The following is a 19,778-nucleotide window of genomic DNA, read 5'->3' as shown; positions in this document are numbered from 1 at the left end:
AATTTTACAAGTTGCAAGTTACAAAAAACACAAGCAGTCTTTGATCACGGCCGGATGTTCTCCGAGTCCGATGACTCCGATCGCACGGGTATTACACACAATGTTAAACAGACCCGGGACACGAGGTAATAGATTCGGACCCGACCCGGACCCGGCTGATGATTTAAAATATAGACCGAAACCCAAAATTCCCTTTCGTGGGAACTTCGAACTGCGTCCTCTAGGGGCCGCTTTGGGGAACAGTGTACCCACGTCGCCATGCTGAGGGGAGTGCAGGCCAGAATTATGGCGAGCACTAAGTACCAACTCTACCATTTCCATTGGAGTTGCCCCTGGGACGTTAGACAGCTGTCTGTGACAGTACCCCTTACGGCCAAACGGCCTAAGCTACATACCCAACCTAATTGTTAGGGCCTCGGTCCAGGGTAGAGCTGAAGGCTTGGAATCAGGAAAGATTCCTTTAAAGTGATATGGCTAAGAACCTAGCATTTCTACCAAGTCTTGCCTGTCACACGGGGGCTACCGCTAGCTTACGCATAAGCTTGCTAAAAGAGCTGTCTCGACAGTTCTCTAGTAGCAACACTCTGTTTAGATAGGTATCTGAGGATAAATAGGTGGAGTGGTGCCCGAGATGAATGGGGCTTTTACCAACTCAAGAAAGGGCACGAAGCAACTGGGCGAAGCCCTCACCATATAGGATTTTAGAAATAACGCAGAATACTAGCGTGCGAACTTACCACAGTGTGGATTTCAGAAAGTGTACAAAGACTTCATGTGCACACTTACCATAGCATGGATTTTCAAATACTGTTCTAAGAAGGGGCTCTCGTGGCACTCTGATAGAGCAGCTCATAGATGGAATGTTGCACCTCAAAACAGTATGATTGAGAGTCATCAACTCGATCTATGGAAACAATACTGGACTCAACTGGAAACAACTCAGTCTCATATGAGAGGAGAACTCCGAGCACAGAGTAGCAAGGGGAGCGCTGCTAAGTTACTATGAGAATCACGCAAATAGGCCCTCATGTTGAGGGAAGCGATGCTTGAGGTAAAAAATACACACTGGCTGAATGGAGCCCTGGAACCAAGGTCTAATCATCAGAAGAAATGGAACAAAGCGGAGTGCGTAACCCTTATCATTCAAGATTTCAGAATGTTTTCAGAGTTTTGCTTGCAAACTTACCACTTGTGGATTTTTAGAAAGTGCGCAAAGTGTTCATGTGCACACTGACCACCATGTGGTTTTGAGAAAGTACACAAATCTTATTGTGTGTACTTAAAGGTTCCTAAGCATCGAGGGTCCCCTCGGGGTCACCTGGCCGACATCCATGAAATTCCCTGCAGTGCTGTGCCAGCCCTGATGATCAGGGAGGCTCCCTCAGAAACATGTGATCTCAGCCGCCTAATACCGGAACCTGAAGCCGGATGGCTGGTGCTGGCAAGTGTTTAGTATACACTGTAACTGAGCACTGCAAAAGGAAACTCACAGAGTTTATTTGTAGACACTTAACCACCAGCAATTAAATACACAAGTATATACAGAGAGGGTTACATTTACTCACCCACCCTCCTGCGCTGTAGCCCCGCTCAAGGGGCGCCTCTTTTTAGTCTGGGCCATCATTCAGGTGGTTGCTATGAACATAGAACCATAAAAACATTATAGGTCCAGCATAGGAGACTGTCATGGGATAGGTTTCCTCCTAACCTTGATCATGTGGAGAGCTGGAAGTTACAGGGGAATTAGGAAGGGGAGGATAAAGGCAGAAGTTAACCCTCTGAAGTCGATTAACGCATATACGCGTTATGAGGCTATTTTTTCCTGAAAACCTTTTAGACTCCTGAGGGTTAAAAAACCCCAAAGGGAACGAGTAGATACCTCGGTATCACTCTGATTCAGACGAGAATGTTGCCTCATCTAGATCATACCCCTTAGGTTCTGCTTACCTCCTCGTGACCCACGATTCCTCTAAACCCTGCCCGCAGGTGGGGGAGGAGCGCGAGTTGCGACAATAGCCTTCTGTGCCCATCTTAGATCCTCAGATCGAGACAGGCCAGGACCCCTGTGTTGTTCGGGCTCAGACCTGGACCTTCGTGGAACGAAGGATCTGAAAGCAGAAGAGTGCGCCTTCTTCTCCCTGAACTACTCAAATCGCCATCTCAACGGAAATACCAAAAAGCTCAGAAGGCGAAGCCTGAGCATTGAGAAGAAAGCATTTTCTTTCCTCTCGATGTCTGCCAAGTTCATCCACAGATGTCTCTCCGCTGCCACCATGGCCACCATAGTCCTGCCCATGGCAAAGGTGGCCTGCTTGGTAGCACGGAAAGAGATCCGTGGTGCGGCGCAGCTCAGCTACCTGATCAGAAAAATGTCGGAAGATTACTTTCATGCCGAAACCGATGGACGTGAGAAGAAAACGGCATATTTCATTTTTTTTAAATCTCTTTATGGAGATCATGCAGAAATAAAAGGCTCACCTGAGCTGGAGGGTTATGGTCAAAAGGTAATTTTCGCTCAATAACCTCCAACAGCTCTACATAAGCAGGGCCGGAGAATTGAGAAGGTTCAGCCTCAGCTTTTTCACCATCCTCAAATATCTCCTGCTTTTCCTGGGTATAAACCCAGCAGAGCACTAACCTCAGTATCAGAAAGTGTTGAAGATATAACATCATCCTCCCGAGGCTCTCTCTCATCCGCCGCCCTTCTTTCTCTTTTTTTCTTTTTTCTACGAGAGCGTAAGGGAAAGTCCCTTTTTAACCCATTCAGACATATTCACCTGTATTCTCACAAGCTCATTCTCTTCCACGCCTCAACGCTGACAGGGCCTGAACTGCGGGAAGCAGATGGCTGCCTTTTTTCCCCTTTTCTTTCAGAAGAGAGACAAATGAGAGCGGAGCTTTTTCCATTGAAAAAACGCTCACAATGCACGAAGATTACCTCCTCAAAGACATTGCGTGCGTGCTCTTCACCCAAACAAATGACGCAAAGATTGCATGTGTCATCGGGTGTCAAATAACACTGACAAGGATGCACACATCGTCTAAACGCTTGCTAGCTGTCGCCATGATAAACAGAGAAAGATTGCCCTTACCGGTTCTTTCAGATGCACGCTTCAAACAAAACAGTCAGTGAAGATGAAGAAGATAATGACATGCTCTCCTTTATAGTCACACCGGTAGTGACATTGGAGGCTGTCGCCGGCCAACAAGTTGGTGTTTTTTCAATGTATGCTTCAGACACAGGTCATGACGAGGTGTTCCCCAAAGCGGCCCCTAGAGGACACAGTTCGAAGTTCCCTCGAAAGGTAACTGTTTTGTTTCATTTTGACTTCCATTGTATTGCCACTATAACTTATAACTATAACTCTTCCACATAACTTAGGCTGCTGTCACTTATAAGACGTAATGCATGGATTTAATATGTGACCCTGGACCACGAAACCAGTCATAAGTGTAGATTTCACATCTGAGAGCTGAATAAATAATATTTCCATTGATGTATGGGTTGTTTTTAGGGTGATATTTGTCTGAGATACAACTATTTGAAAAACTATTTGAGCAAGAAATCTAAATATTGAGAAAATCACCTTTAAAGTTGTTCAAGTGAAGTTCTTAGCAATGCATATTACTAATCTATAAAATAAAATATATATATAAAAAAAAAATATATATACATATATATATATATATATATATATATATATATATATATATATATATATATATATATATATATATATGTGTGTGTGTGTATGTGTGTGTGTGTGTGTGTGTGTGTGTGACGAAGAGGCTGAGGCGGTCGGATCCATCTGCATTATTTTATTGACACACAAATGAGCCTGGGTAAGGGACTGGCAGCTTAGGTTCAAAAACGAGATCCTGAGGATCCTCAGGATATCCTGAGACCTGACCCAGGAGCGCTCCTCGGGATCATACCCCTCCCAGTCGATAAGGTATTGCAACACCCCACCATGACGTATGGAGTACAGGACCTCTCGCACCCGGAAAGCCTCCGCCCCGTCCACCTCAATGAGGGGAGTCTGCACAGCAGTGACCTCCTCTCGGCTCCTGTCTCTCCTGGGGGCAACATCGGGTCTGAAAAGGGACACATGAAATGTGGGTGAGATTTTGTAATGAGCAGGGAGTGCTAAACGAAAAGAAATGGGTGTAATCTGACGAAGAATCTTAAATGGTCCGACGAAACGAGGAGAGCTAGAGACGGAGATCTCGTGCAAAGAGCCACACCCACTGGCCCGGTCCGTACCTGGGACCCCTGCACCTCCTCCGATCAGCCTGATGCTGATAACGGCAAATGGCGCGCTGCAAGAGAACGTGAGCAGCATCCCAGGTGGCCTTGCTGTGCCGGAGCCATGCATCTACTGCTGGGAGTTCGGATGGCTCCCCGGCCTACGGGAAGAGGGGAGGCTGGAAACCTAAAACACATTTAAAAGGCGTTAGACCAGTGGCAGGCTTTAACAGGGAATTCTGGGCATACTCTGCCCAGGCCAGAAAGTGACTCCAGTCCTGCTGATTCTGGTGGTAGTAAGTTCTTAGAAATTTGATCAAATCCTGGTTTAGATGTTCAACCTGCTCATTGTCCTGGGGATGGTAACCAGAAGTTAAACTAACATTGATATTGAGTTTGGAACACAACTCTCTCCAGACACAGGAGGTAAACTGGGGACCCTGGTCAGTGACAATGTCTTCGGGCAGACCAAAGAGATGGAACACTCCACGGAGAGGATATTAGTAAACCCCTGGGATGGAGGCAGATCCGTAACAAAGTCCACTGTGATGTGCGACCAGGGATTCTGTGGTACTGACAGAGGTTGTAATAATCCAGTGGGTTTCAGATTGGAGGATTTCACAGTGTTAAAAATGGAGCATTGATGAATAAACTTGATGACATCAGACTGGAGTTAAGCCCACCAAAAGATTGGAAACCAACTGTATGGTGGCAGCAATACCAGGATGACCCGTGCTAGGGGTGCAGTGAACCCACTGAAGCACAGGGTGGCGGAGCCCGGACGGAACAAAGAGATGGTCAGCGGTGATTTCAGAGATGTTGTCCCATTGGACAGGAGCCAAGATTAGTCTAGTGAGAATAATGGGTTCAGTCTTAGATTCTTCACAGGGACTGTCAAACTGACTGGACAGGGCGTCAGCTTTGCTCTTCTGGGAGCCTGGCCTGTAGGTGATCTTAAAATCAAATCTTGTAAAGAGACCAGAGAGCCTGGCGAGCATTCAGGCTCTTAGCTGACCTGATGTACTCCAGATTCCTGTGATCAGTGAGCACTGTAAAAGGCTGGTGAGCTCCCTCCAGCCAGTGCCTCCACTCCTCAAAGGCGCTCTTCATGGCCAGGAGTTTGTGATCACCCATTTCATAATTGTGTTCTGCAGAGTTGAGCTTTCGAGAGTTGAAGGCACACAGGAACATTTTTTACAGGGTTACCATACCGCTGAAACAGGACAGCCCCCACTCCTGTGTTAGATGCATCCACTTCAATGATAAACTCCCTCTCAGGATCTGGGTGATGGAGAATAGGAGCAGAAGTGAATTTCTCCTTGAGCTGAGCAAAGGCAGCAGCACAACTCGTTGTCCATTTAAAAAATGTACCCCCTCCTCGAACCAGAGATGTTAGGGGAGATGCAATTACACTTAATTTGCGGATGAACCTGTGGTACAAGTTGGCCAAGCCCAAAAAGCAATACAGCTCCTTAACAGAAGAAGGTTGGGGCATATTCACCATGGCTCTGACCTTGCTGTCATCCTTTAGAACCCTGTCCGTACTGATAATATAGCCCAGAAAGGAGATACATGTCTGAATAAATTCACACTTGGAGAGCTTAGCATAGAGCTTGTTATCAACAGGTGCTTGAGGACCGCAAGAACATCTTGGACATGCTCCTCAAGGGAATCAGAATAAATCAAAGTGTCATCAATGTAGACAATAACTCTTTGTTGTAACATGTCCCGAAAAATTTTATTTACAAAAGCTTGATAAACGGAAGGACTGTTTGACAGGCCAAAAGGCATTACACGATATTCGTAGTGCTCGGATGTAGTAGAGATGCAGTTTTCCACTCGTCACCACTCATTATGCGAATCAGGTTGTATGCATTCCTTAAGTCCAGCTTGGTAAAGTAGCGGGCAGTACAGAGCATTTCCAGAGCTGCTCCGGGAGAGGATAACGGTATTTCATGGTCACTTCATTAAGACCATGATAGTCGATTTACGGCCGAAGACCCCCATCCTTCTTCTTAACGAAAAAGAATCCGGCAGAAGACAGAGATGTAGAGAAGCCAGCTGCTCATCAATGTACGCCCTCATGGCTTCTGTTTCAGGTTGTGACAGTGGGTAAACTCTTCCGCGTGGAGGTACAGCTCCAGGCAAAAGCTCAATGGCACATTCACCAGCACGGTGAACCTGGAAGATGAGAAACTTAGGTTTCACTGAAAGCCAGAGCTAGATCATGGTATTCGGGGGGAATTCTCTGAAAATCCACTCCCTTGAGGGAAGCGCTGTGGAGTTCAGTGGGACAGCAGCCATGCAGTTGATCTGACAGAATGTGGACCACCTAGATATTCTCCTGTCTGACCAGGAAATCTGGGGGTTATGTCTCTCTAGCCATGGAAAGCCCCAAGATTATAGGATGCACGGGTGAGTGAATTGTGAAGACTTGGATAGTTTCAAAATGTTGAGTTCTGAAGCTGAGCGTGAGGGTTTGCGTAGTGTATTGGACCTCTCCAGACCCCATGGGGTGTCCATGCAGCGTTTCCACAGTCACACAAGACTCAAATGTGAGGAGAGAAACATGATGAGTTTTGGCAAATGCAAGGTCGATAAAATGTCCAGCAGCTCCAGAATCAATCAAGGCTTTTACCTTTAAAGTTAGCCATTAAAATTCAAAGAACTATCCACAGAGAATGATTAAGAAGAGTGATAAGAACTCACCGCAGCAGAATTCTTGAGCGCTGGATTAACCGGACAGGTAGCCCTCAGATGTCCCGCCTCTCCGCAATACATGCAGAGATGATTATGGTGTCTCCTCTCCCACTCTGTAGAGAGGCGTGTGTAACCAATCTGCATGGGCTCCGACTCCGTGCTGGAGGAAGCAAACTCGTAGAAGCTGGACCTGAGAGATGTGCATCGGAAGAGAATAAAGTTGTCGAGGCAGATGGCAAGCTCCATAATTTGATTCAAGGATTTACCTTCGTGGCACACCAGCTCTCCCTAGAGGTCCGGGTTGAGTCCTTTGCGATAAAGGAGCTTTAGAAGTTCCTCCTCCCATCCAGCTTGAGCTGCAAGGGTCCAAAAAGAGAGTGTGTAGTCCACTGCGGTTGAATTACCCTGGCGTAACGTGAGCAGTAGTTCTCCTGGATGCTTTCCTCCCGCTGAATGTTCAAACACCTCTCTAAATTGGGTTAAAAACTCATCATAAGAGGGGAAAGAGAGCTGACCTCCACACCAGAGTGCAGTAGCCCATTCCAGAGCCCGGCCAGTGAGTAGGGAGCACATGAATGAAACGCGGCTCACATTGGTGGAGTAGGACTGTGTCTGCTGATCAAAATACAAGCTGCATTGCAACAAAAATCCTACAGGCAGAGGGTGAGCAATCTTATATCTCGGGAAGGGATAATTTAGGCTGGTTTGAATTGTTACTCACAGCAGAAGGAACGAGAACAGGTGCAGCCGGACTCATAGCTTGATTCTCAGCCACGCTCGGTGGGGATAGGGCTCTGACTTAATTTTGCCAGCTGTTGCTGATGGGCGGCCAGCACATAGCTTGAGAGGATACCTTGGAGGCCAGTTGATGGAAATCTGCTGGATCCTGTTTTGGTGAAGTCTTCTTTTTGAAGAGGTTAAGGCGGTCGGATCCATCTGCAGTATTTTATTAACACAGGTAAGCCAGCAAAGATAGACAGTCATAGAACTCAAGAACACTAGGCAAGGTCAGTATCAATAATTCAAAGCAGCATACAGGTAAGGGCAATCCAAGAATTGTAAGTCAAACACGCCTGGGTAAGGGGCTGGAAGCTTAGATTCAAAAACGAGATCAGAGTCCAAGTCAAAATCGCAAGAGCAAACAGAAGAGACAAGCTAGAAACCGAGTTTGGGTAAATCAAGACTTCACACATGAACAATGAGCAGATAAGTCCAGATAAAGGAGAGCTGAGGGTACACATGTGATAATAATGCAATGATAAGGAGATTAAACATAATAATAATGAGCTAATGAGCAGAGGTGGATAATGGGAAAAGCAGTCCTAATACGCAGGAGAGAGGGATCCGGTGAAACCAGGAAGAGGCGTTGTCAAGCGTTCCATGACAATATATATACCAATCCAATTCTTTTCAAGTTAGTGTTTAAATATGTTTACGTTTTATTATGAAATAATTGTAAGAACACAATTACAAATGTTTAATTTGAGCTCTTTCTCCAGCAGTATTTTTTTTTAATAAGCCAGAATGTAATAATTTTCTTAAACATTTAACGGCCTCCAGAATATTTTGTTGTATGATTATCTGAACATGCAATATGTCAAAAGAACAGAGCCTCTGCTTTTGAACAAAACTATTTTTATTCTACCTTCATGGATTTTCTTTTCTTTTTTTTATTAACACCTGAGTGTAAGTTTCATAGTAGATTGAGTCCATTAACATCCCCAAAGATTCACAGTCCTAAACTGCTTCCTGGACTCTCATTTCATTCAGTAATATTAGATAGTCTTGATTTATATTCTGTTTGATGAAAACAAAATGTCCACATTCCCCTCGCTCTTGTAAATGTGTTGTGTTCCTATAAGGCTGACTCTGGCCTGCGGTCGTGCATCGATGAACTCTGTGGACGGCCTGACGCCGGAGTGTCTGGGTCACGGCGGACTCATGTACAAACAAACACTGGTGAGCATTGGACTTTTATCTGAATGATAGCTCAATGTCATTTATGTGGCTTTTTGCAGTTGGAAGAGGAGAAATACATGTTCATCGAGAAGTGCGGCAACCCTCATTCTGTGACGCTGTTTAACGGCGGAAGAAGGGGAGGAAGCAAGTGCAAGTCAATGGTATTTAATGAAGCAGTCAAATAAACAAGTAACATGAATCAGGATGATAGTAGGTGCGGCGAAGTCTGATAGCGATCTGGGGAGTGACAATGTCCAATGCTAAACCATAGCAGAACCCTGACTACATTTTATGTTTTGTGACGTCTCAGACAACTGTAAATTTATGGCTACTGTGGTTTAATTATAAACACTATCATAAACTCATATTTACCATAGTAAAATAATTTTCTTTGCCTCTTTATTATTTTATACTGTAAAAACTTCAACCACATTGGTTGAAAATGAATAAAGGTTGAAATATTATATTAGAAGTTCTACTTATATATATATATATTTTTTTTTATATATATTTTTATATATTTTTTTTTTAAGTTATCCAAAGGATTCATTAGCTAATTTAAAAAAAAGAACATTAGATTAATTATTTATCGTAATAAAAATAATCATTAGATTAGTCGACTAATTGAAAAAATAATCGTTAGTTGCAGCTCTATTTTGGACACATGAAAGGCGGTATGAATCAGTGAATTAAATGCAATATTTGTAAAATACACAGACGTTTTAGAAACGTTTTCATGAGCAACAGAAACAGTTTTTACATACTGCTTAATACAGCACCATATTTTCAAGAATAAAGTCTAATATAATCATATACTATTTAAATACTAATACAGTGGGATTATATATGCTTTTATCTGTGTTGTATGATAAATGTGACTCAATACAACAGTGCGAATTCAGTAAAAAAAAAAAAAAGCTTTTACCATTCTAAAAACAAGGATTTTGGGCCAGTATTGGAACTGAATGCACTCATTGTTATTTCTATTAATGTTTACTAATGTTAAAGGAACCTGTAAGTGTTACTGAACAATAATAACAGATCAGTTAATATATAGGCCATGATTTAAGTTCAATTAAAAGAAAGTGTTTGTTTGAAAATAAATAGCTTAGTGCACTTTAAATACCTGGATGATGCATTTCAATCATGTTTCATGCTTTTGAAGACATGGATTTATTCCTAAATAAAGATGCTTTTCATTCGAGTAAAATATGAATTATAATACTGTTTTTATGCCTCTATCTGACAACAGTAAAATAAAATAAAAATAATAATAAATAAAAATTATAGGGCTGTTGTAAAAATCAGTTTTAATAAAGTTGTTTCATGAATTCAAATAATTAGACATACTTAAACTGAATTTGGTAACAATAAAAATATAATAAAATGCATATAGGTCCGTAAAAATGCACTTGATTGTATAGGTTTAATTTTTTTTAATCAATAAGACAATTTAACCATTAAAAAGTAATAATAATAGTGGAATCCAGAAAAGTTAAAATGGGGAAAAATGGAATTTAGGAAGAAATAAAGTGATTTCATAGAGCCCTACATGTGAGTTGACGCCTCTTGTTTGAAGGTGCGTTGAATGACTCCAGTTTCTGTGCTTCTCCAAAGATTCTGGCTCGGAACTCCAGCTATGATCCTCAAGAGACTCCGGTGCAGCTGCAGAGTGAGATCAAGGAGACGGGAGCGCTGCTGGGAGAGGATCTGAGCACAGGCACGTGGAGAGACGCCTCACTACACTCACACTACTGTCTGTGCAGTGCACTCGAGTGTCTAAAAGTCTTACTGTCTGAGATGCTGGTGCTCCTGTGTGTGTGTGTGTGTGTGTGTGTATCATATCAGGACACAACTCTGTATAATGACATGGGTATGACACAGGTATTACAAGGAGAGGGTGACTTATGAGGACATAACCCATGTCCCCATTTTTCAAAACACTAATAAATCATACAGAATGAGTTTTTTTGAGAAAGTAAAAATGCACATAGTTTCCTGTGAGGGTTAGGGTTAGGTGTAGGGTTGGTGAAGGGCCATAATATATACAGTTTGTACAGTATAAAAACCATTACACCTATGAAGCAGCTGCTTCACTCCTGGTGAGTTCCAGCAGATCTCATGACGGCTCGACACTGTCTGAAGGGAACTGATGTTGTTTTCTTTCAGCCTGTCTGTGTAATACTCAACGTGCTGATTTATAAGTGGCTTCAATTCTGCTTTTCCAAAAGCACCACCTGCTGTCAACTTACAAGTATAAATTAAAGCAATGAGCCCAAAGACGCTTAGCACTGTGCCTAACAATGCTCCTTAACTGTTATAAATTCAGTGTAAAACCACTGAAGGAAACACTGTTTCTATGCGACGATGCAAACTAAAGTAAACAACCTTCATGAAGGGCCCTTGTGAGTTTATGACTCGGTTTCACCAAGTGCTTAGCTTAAGCCAGGACTAACTTTGATAAAAATGCCTTCAAAGAAAACATTCGAGGTGTGCATCTCAACACTCATATTAAAATAAAGATGTTTTCAGTTGAGACGGCTCAAACGTGCATTTTAGGCTGAGACTTGTCTGTGAAACCCGGGGGTATTTCTCACAAGTCTTTATTTCTTGTAATTATATCTCCTGACGGCACCCATTCACTGCAGAGGATCCGGTGGTGAGCGAAGCTCTCCAAACCTGCTCATATGAAACTCTTGCATGGCCTCGAGGAAATCTTCAGCAAATTTTTATTTTGGGGTGAATTATTTCTTTAATGCGTACATAGAAACATTAATACAAAATGTATGTCCGGTTCAAAACAAAATATATCACAGGGTTTTCCAAAAGTCTCATACAGCAAGACATCACAATCTCATGGCACTTTGACTTTTTCACATTTTGGTAAACTAGTGGAAAATTTGTGAAATTTTGTCTAATCTTACTTTATTTCTAAAAATCATGTTTTTGCATGATTCACACAGCACAAATTCATACAAAATGGTAAAATACTGTAGTTCTGGTTTCCCATGAGCTCCAGCTGATCAGGCACAAATGAAACCAATGGAATGTGTTTAAGTTTAAGGCAAGCACATAAAACATCATTTCAGACAGACTTGGCTTTGTTGAGAGGTTTGAGTCAGAAACTCCCCATCATCAGAATCGAAGCGCTGCTTGGGCTTCATATCATCAGCTGCACAGACCTCAAAGAATCCAACGATTCGAAGCATGGTTCATATTGTTTTTAGTGTGATACTGTGCTCGAGTGTAGCCCGTGCACAAAATAATGCTCAGCTTACATGAGCTTCATTTAAAGCATTCGTTAAAACTCATTTGATGCGACATGATATCCATCAACCTGGTTACACTTAAATAAATCCTAGGAAGGTGAAACAAGAGGGAAACAAAACACATACTCGGTTCAATAACATATCAAACAGGAATCAGGTGCAAAAAGGAAAAAAAAAACGTCATTTAAAACAGTGGGATTAATGCACATCATTATGTGTTAAACACATCACTCCCAGCAGCACTCAGCCGCCCGTCCTGGATTCTGATTGGGTGTCACCGGTCCTCATCCTTGATTCTGATTGGGTGTCGCTGGTCTTCATCCTTGATTCTGATTGGGTGTCACCGGTCCTCATCCTTGATTCTGATTGGGTGTCGCTGGTCCTCATCCTTGATTCTGATTGGGTGTCGCTGGTCCTCATCCTTGATTCTGATTGGGTGTCGCCGGTCCTCAGAGCTCGTTCTTCTGCTGGGGTTTGAGCTCGTCTGGAGACCGCTGGCAGTCACACAGAGTGCTGGGATCAGACGGCTGAGGAACCAGCTCCATGTCGGGATGAACCGCAGGCCGTGTGCTCTGACGAGCTGCGTACGTCTGTAGAAACACACAAAATTACACACCACTGACCTCTTATGACCCTGCGCTCATCAGGAAACAAACAGGTTCAAAAATGATCCTGCAGCACTCCTGCAAGAAATCCTTTTGCTTAAGCATTTAACCCTCCCATAGACCTTTTTTCACATTTGCGGGTTTAAAGCATACAACATTTTTTTGCATATTTTTCTTTTTTAAGAAATTAAATTGTATTGTACACTCAACACACCTCTCGTGTTCTAGATGCATTTTGACCCAGCCAGCAATCAACTGAAGCTTTACATTTTTAGACATTATCGTATACCGGTTATATTTGTCTGAAAAAATACTTTCATAAATGATATATAGCCTGAATATGCACATACAATGACCCTATAAAAGACACTCCATGTACACTATAAACATACAAGCTCTAACCGACCAAAAGCAACTGAACGACAGGGCTTTTTGCTAGAAAACAAACATTTTGAAATGTCCTTTTTCTGGTTTTGTTAGTAAAGTAGTAAGTCGGTCTCATAATCTTGCACTGGTTTCGAGCAGCGAGGAATTCAGCTGATTTCAGTCAAGCAATTACTGCTAATTCTGAGGATAATATATATTTTTAAATGATTGTAAAGCTATGTTCAAATAAAATTAATCATCATAAAAAACTAAAATCTTACAGTTGTTTCCCTGTAGTTCAGGTTTAAATTGAAATATCAATAATGTTTTGTTAATTAAAAAGGGTGTTCAATATAGTGATTACATGCCAATATTATTTTTGCATATTAATGCCTCTGTTCAATTGTCATGAAATATTAGCCTATAAACTCATCATATTTGACCTGTTATTACCCGTATACCTGCTCGTGATGTCTTAATATATTGCAGATATATTGCAGATATGTTCACTGAATATAAACCTAACAGAGCACTCAGATCATTAGGATCAAGTCAGTTAGAAATACCAAGGGTTCACACAAAACAAGGGGAGTCTGCCTTTAGTTACTATGCTGCCCGCAGTTGGAATCAGCTTCCAGAAGAGATCAGATGTGCTAAAACACTAGTCACATTTAAATCTAAACTCAAAACGCATCTTTTTAGCTGTGCATTTGTTGAATGAGCACTGTGCAATGTCCGAACTGATTGCACTATATTTTCACTGTTTTATGTTTTATTATTGTTTTATTATTAACTGTTTTAAAATGTTTTAATCATTTTAAAAGTAAAATTACTTGTTTTATTTTTGTTATTTTTTTCTTTATGATTATTTTACTTTCTCATATGTAAAGCACTTTGAATTACCATTGTGTACGAAATGTGCTATATAAATAAACTTGCCTTGCCTTGCCTTGCCTTAATTATTCAATGTATGTTTAGATAAATCTGTTATTTTATGATTTAGATGCTTATTGCATTATGTGCAATTTACGTTTGCATACATGTTGAGTGCTTACGGTTTTATATTTATATTATTATATATATTTTAAGTTTAACCTCTAAAAACCCAACTTTTGGTCAAGTGTGAAGAAACTCAGCTGTTGGGTTACATTTGTACTTTCAATTTTTAGCCCGAAAAGTTGTGTTAGTCCATATTTGACCCAAAGTTGGGTTGAAAAATAAAAATCTAGTTCATGTTTAGTTTTTTTGGTCATGATGTCACACCGAGGACTGTGCCGAACCCAAGTTATCCTCTAATATCTCTCACCTGAAGAACGCTGTAGTAATAGCAGTAGAGTCTGTGCGGCTGAAGCAGATCTCTGACCAGCGACTGTCCGCTCTTCGCTACGGCCTCCGCCTGCGTGTCATTCTCCTGCACATATCAAACCACGAGAAGTGTGTGTGTGTGTGTGTGTGTGTGTGCTCAGAACAATACACAGCGATGATGTCAGCAGTGTGTACCTGAGCCCAGCGGATCTTCTGGAGGAGGTCAGACAGGTCTCTCTTCACAGGGATGTAGTGCACTCCTGCGTTCAGATGTGTGTAGAAGTGCTCGTAGTACGGCGAGTCCTGCTTGAAGACCAAGCTGTTCCCCAGCATCAGGTACGGAAACCTGTAGGCCGCTACCGTCCCGTCCACGTTCACCTGGTATTTGTACTAGAAGACGAGAACTGAGCAGTTTTAGGGCTGTCTGTTTAACACATTCAATTATTTGTTATGAAACAGTAGCACGATCCAGCTATTTTAACGCTCTGCATTTCATGCATGTCATCTTACATTTCAGGGTTCAGTTTCAGGCTGTTGAATAATGTGATGCATCCATAAATGCAGTTATGCACTCAAATTCAAGATATTGTGGCAAACAAATGCACCTGTATGAGTTTTTGTCTCATATTTATATAATATGAAACGTGATATCACATGAGTGCTATTTGTAGCAATAGACAACAATACATTGCATTGAGTCAAAATTAGAAAAAAAAAAGATTGATGCCAAAAATCATTAGAATATTAAGTAAAAATCAAAACATGTTAGCTTTCTTAGCAATCGGTTGTGCATCTCCGGTGTTTAGTGTCTGAATGAATCCTTGTTTTAAACGAATCATGTGAATCAATGATTCAAAGAGAGAGCCGTTTACTTCATTCCTGAGTGAATCAGGTGTTTGAACGAATCACATGAATGAATGACTCAAAAACGTTTTACTTTTAGTTTTCATTTCATCATTTCATAAACAAAAAAAATATTAAACGTACAGTTCACCAAAAACTGTTCTGTCATCAGTTCCCCTTACGTCGTTTCGAACCTGTACGACTTTTGCACGACATGAAAGAAGATACTGAAGACTGTTGATCAAGCTGTATGTCACTGTATGAAGAAAAACACTGAGATTTTTCTTAAGCTATCTTTTTATGTTCCACAGTTTATGTTGAGCCATTGTATAATAAATGATTGTTGGGTCATTTATTTTAAAGCTACTATTTGTCTACTTGATATTTTCTCTTTCAGCACAATAAAGGCTTTAAATGATATTCTGTGGGTGATTTCACAGCCACTTCATCACTAACCTTAAAGAAGTCGAAGAATCCCACCAGCGGTGCTTTTCCCAGATCCTTCTCTCGGTCGCGGAAGAAAAAATACGCAGTTATTCCCGCATCGAGCAGCTCTGGATTATCTTTGGACATTTTAACCAGACGCAGACGCTCCTCTCGACTGTCCCGGCCTCGGAAGAACGCCTTCTCCGTTTTATCTGACCACACAGGACCTGGACAACCAGAGAGAGACGCTGATGCTGGACACGAGGTTTCTGTTTCTAAGTGAAGCTCACACTTGGTGTTTTCTGTCTCAGAACCGCTTCGTTCTCTTTTATTTCACCTGCTGGGAGTTTAGTGTGTGTTTGTGAACACAACAGACAGCAGATGATCTGTGTTTCACTAGATCTGTAGAGAGTGTGTGTTTGTGTTTGAGTTTCCTTCAGAATAAAAGCTTCAAGTGTGGCATGAATTACTGACAGCTAGAGGTTTAAATGCGGTCCGAAACTCACATGTAAAGCAATCATAATATATATATATATATATATATGCATTATATTACAGTGTATTTGTTTTAAATGCATGTCAGTTGCTGTCATTATTATTATATTGTAATATGTCTGTCTGTCAAACACCAGTGTGAATGTAATTTAGACTGAGACAGAATATTACAAATAAAAAGAGGGTCGTGTCTCCTTTAAAGTTCAGCTTCACTCACTGAAGATTTCTTGGTTCAGAACTTGAGCTGCAGCTCTTAGTTTTGTTCTCTCGAAGTGCACTAGATAGATTCATTTAACTTTAACGATCACATTTCTCTGGCAGTATTAGTGGACGGGGTGTGGATGTGCACCTGTGTTGCCCTGCACAGACAGCAGGTCAGTGGTGACGCCCCTCATGGCCTCCAGAGACGAGTGTGTGATGTCATACGTGGGGAGGATGATGTCACGCGTGTCCGTGGAGCCGCACCACGAGATGATGGGCAGCGGACCGGGTTTATCTCCCGCCTTCCTGTCCTCCATCGGCCAGTCTCCCACATTAATATAAAACTCCACATCCGGTAACTTCACCTGGTGGAGACGGCACACACAGAACATTAATCACCACAGCGAAGCAAAACGTCTGAGAAAAAATATAACTCAAACCTGGACATAAAAATATTCATTTGGATTCTGAAAATATAACTAAATGAAAAAAAAAAAGTAACAAAAATTGTGAACATTTTTAATGCAACATCTTACTTTTCACAATTGTTACAACAGAAGTATCATTTCATAATAATAATTTTGAGTGAATCAGTCGTTTGAATGAATCGAATGAATCAAAAATGAAAAAAAAAATATTCTGTCATCAATTATCCCTTACGTTGTTTCAAACATGTAAAATTAAAAATACAAATAATAATATATATAGCACTTTTCATACATGGACTGCAACTCAAAGTGCGTCAAAGGGTGCAGATATTGTGTGGAATTGCATGGTCAATATATATTAAAGTATATTAACTGAATGAATCCTGAACACAACCTCAATTCAGAGTCACAGGCAACTTTAAAAACCTGTTTTAACTCGTCTTTCAGAAACATGAGTGCTAGGAACCTGTTTCTCTTCTTCTCCTGGTAAACAATTCCAGACATTTTGGGGCAGAACGACTGACAGAAGCAACACTTTAAAAAAAAACCTGCATGAGAAGATTTTAAACTGTGCCGTCTTCTGGCGTTAAAATACTACCGTCAGAATTAGCACGGGAAAAAAATCTTGAATATGCATTTATAACATTTATAGGAGGAGAGTATCCAAAAGAATCACATGCAATGTTTGCACTTGTCAGATTACTAGTATTTGCTCCATTATTTAACATCTTAAAGCAGGCAGTGATATGCACTGGTCTGTGTTCTGTACTGTGTGCATGGTTAGTGAATCACACAGCGAGCTGGACTCGTCTCACCTTGCGCGCGAGGGACAGCAGCATCTCGTCGGAGAACATCTTGAAGTCGGTGTACTTGCCGAGCGAGCGGCGGTGCAGCTGGTTGTGGATCAGGCTGTAGTGCAGCAGTCCTCCTCGTCTGGAGAAGCGCTCAGGAACCTCCTTCAGGAGCCGCTGGAGGTCGATGGACGGGAAGGAGAGGAAGTCCTGCTGGATCTGCGGCTCGTCCTCGGGACACTGCAGAGCGCTCCTCCAGACGAGCGGATCCGGCTCGGGACACACACAGGACTCGTGATACACCGGCCCTGACAGAGACAACACTTTATCACACTGCATACATTAATACAATTAACAGCACTTTCTTTCCACAAGGGTGTGTTTGCTGTTAACTCTCGCTATTCTTATGTGATCCCACTACATGTGTGAGGACAAAACAGGAAAATTTAGAATATATTATAGACCATAGCTATCAATGCTAGAAATAAAACTGGAGAGATATGAGGAAAGACTGGGTTCACCCTTGAGAGTGTAGGGAGAGTGTGCCACGGGCTCGTCTCGATACAAGACTTCAATCTTCAGACCCTTGGAGGAGCTTCCGTAGAGTCTGTATCTGACCAGAAGAGAGCCGTCGCCCCGATCTAAAGGAGCCGGGACATGGACACGGACAAACTCCTTCTCCAGAGACCAGACCTTCACTCTGAACGAGTCTGGAGCTGAAACCAACAAACACACACACACACACACACACACACACACACACCACACACAGGAATAAAGAAACAGCAACTAAACACCGCTATAAACTTTCACAAACTATATATATATATATATATATATATATATATATATATATATATATATATATATATATATATATTCTACAACATTTATTTATTTATTATTTTTTATTTTATTTATTTTTTCAAATATACTTTTAAATACATATAAAAAATGGACAAAAATATTTTGGATAAAAAATGCTTCAAAATTAATTTGCATAAATATATTTTCTACCAGTATATTGTTTAAGTATGTTTATTAAGTTATTAATATAATAAATATTTAATAATTAATAATTAAATAATTAAATAGTTATTAATAATTAATAAAATCATAAAAAATATTATAATATTATAATAATAATAAATATATATTATGTTAACCATATGTATATATTATTTTTATTTAGTTTAATTTATTTGATCTCTTGGCTATTCCATCCACAGTTGCAACTAGCCTAGAAATGTATTTTCTTGTCCCTGAAATACATTTTAAAATATATTTTTATTTATTATTTATACATTTTATTTATTATTTGTATTTGAGAGTTGAAACTAAATATATTTTCAATATTAACAATATACTTCATTGCGCTCCACAGTATATTTGTCACATGTTTCTCTCACCGGGAGACGCGCTGATGTTGTGTCCCTGGGAGTCCACGCTCTGGATGTAGAAGTATCTGACCGGAAGTACAGCATCGGGACTCAGTCCAGGACCCCAAACTAAACATTTCCGCGCGTCAATCTCTGCAGTCCCACTAAAGCCCACACTTACACAGACTGCAGCGACGAGCGAGGCGAAGACAACATTTGAGAAAGCGTTTCTGATCTTTAAACGAGGGACCATTTTCACTGCAGCTCCCGTCGATCAGAGCAACGGGGGACTGAACAAATACTAAACTACAGCTAAAGTTCGCTGCACAACTGCTAATGATTTGTTGACATAACTAATACAGACGTGTTTTGCTTTTTCGAGCGTTATAGAACGGGACTTGATGCATCAAAGTAGGAAGTAACACTTTAAGAATAATTAGGGTGGATTTTGAGTGAGGCGCTTGTGCCGCGGTGCGCCTCAAAAATAAATCCGGCGAGTTTCAAAAAGTATTCAAGAGTTCCGGGATCTTCTGTTCCTAATCAGCGAGTCGGAGCCGATTCATTTCAATGGTTCGTGAACCTGTGAACGCCTTTTGGTTTTAACTATTGCTGGGTCAGTTTTACAATTTAGGTTTGTTTTAAAATTACTTTAACTTACATGTTAATAGTTATGCGTGATTAACATAAAGCCAAGCTCCACCCACAACAAGGACTAGAAATAAATAAAATTTAAAAAAACACACATATTTTACAGAACCATCATTA

The 19,778-nt window shown here is 41.1% G+C and overlaps 1 protein-coding gene across 2 annotated transcripts; it reads right to left on the bottom strand.

Annotated features, from left to right (window-relative positions):
• Positions 1-11,611: 11,611 nt before the first annotated feature.
• Positions 11,612-19,520, bottom strand: poglut3 (protein O-glucosyltransferase 3). 2 transcript variants are annotated; one of them, XM_026195486.1, is made up of 9 exons: positions 19,044-19,520; positions 18,156-18,350; positions 17,659-17,942; positions 16,564-16,780; positions 15,750-15,946; positions 14,646-14,840; positions 14,452-14,556; positions 12,611-12,764; positions 11,612-12,445 (listed from the first exon to the last, which is right to left on the bottom strand). In XM_026195486.1, exons 1-8 carry the CDS (start codon positions 19,264-19,266, stop codon positions 12,624-12,626), a joined length of 1,557 nt encoding a protein of 518 aa, XP_026051271.1. In that variant the 5' UTR covers positions 19,267-19,520; the 3' UTR covers positions 11,612-12,445; positions 12,611-12,623. The 2 variants fall into 2 exon arrangements, with proteins under 2 accessions (XP_026051271.1, XP_026051270.1); XM_026195485.1 differs by having other exon boundaries at positions 11,612-12,764; positions 19,044-19,519.
• Positions 19,521-19,778: the final 258 nt, after the last annotated feature.

This window comes from Carassius auratus, chromosome 21 (assembly GCF_003368295.1).
Source record: "Carassius auratus strain Wakin chromosome 21, ASM336829v1, whole genome shotgun sequence".
NCBI classification, from domain to species: Eukaryota; Metazoa; Chordata; class Actinopteri; order Cypriniformes; family Cyprinidae; genus Carassius; species Carassius auratus.
The sequence above is the reverse complement of the archived record's forward strand: the minus strand, read 5'-3'. Positions and strand labels throughout refer to the sequence as shown.

Bases quoted from the DNA above. Each gene is read 5' to 3' on its own strand.
- poglut3 (XM_026195486.1), bottom strand. From the start codon at position 19,266: ATGGTCCCTCGTTTAAAGATCAGAAACGCTTTCTCAAATGTTGTCTTC. The intron at 14,841-15,749 runs GTTAGTGATGAA...CTCGTCTTCTAG, and splicing joins GATTCTTCGACTTCTTTAAG to TACAAATACCAGGTGAACGT. The intron at 14,557-14,645 runs GTACACACTGCT...TGATATGTGCAG, and splicing joins AGAAGATCCGCTGGGCTCAG to GAGAATGACACGCAGGCGGA.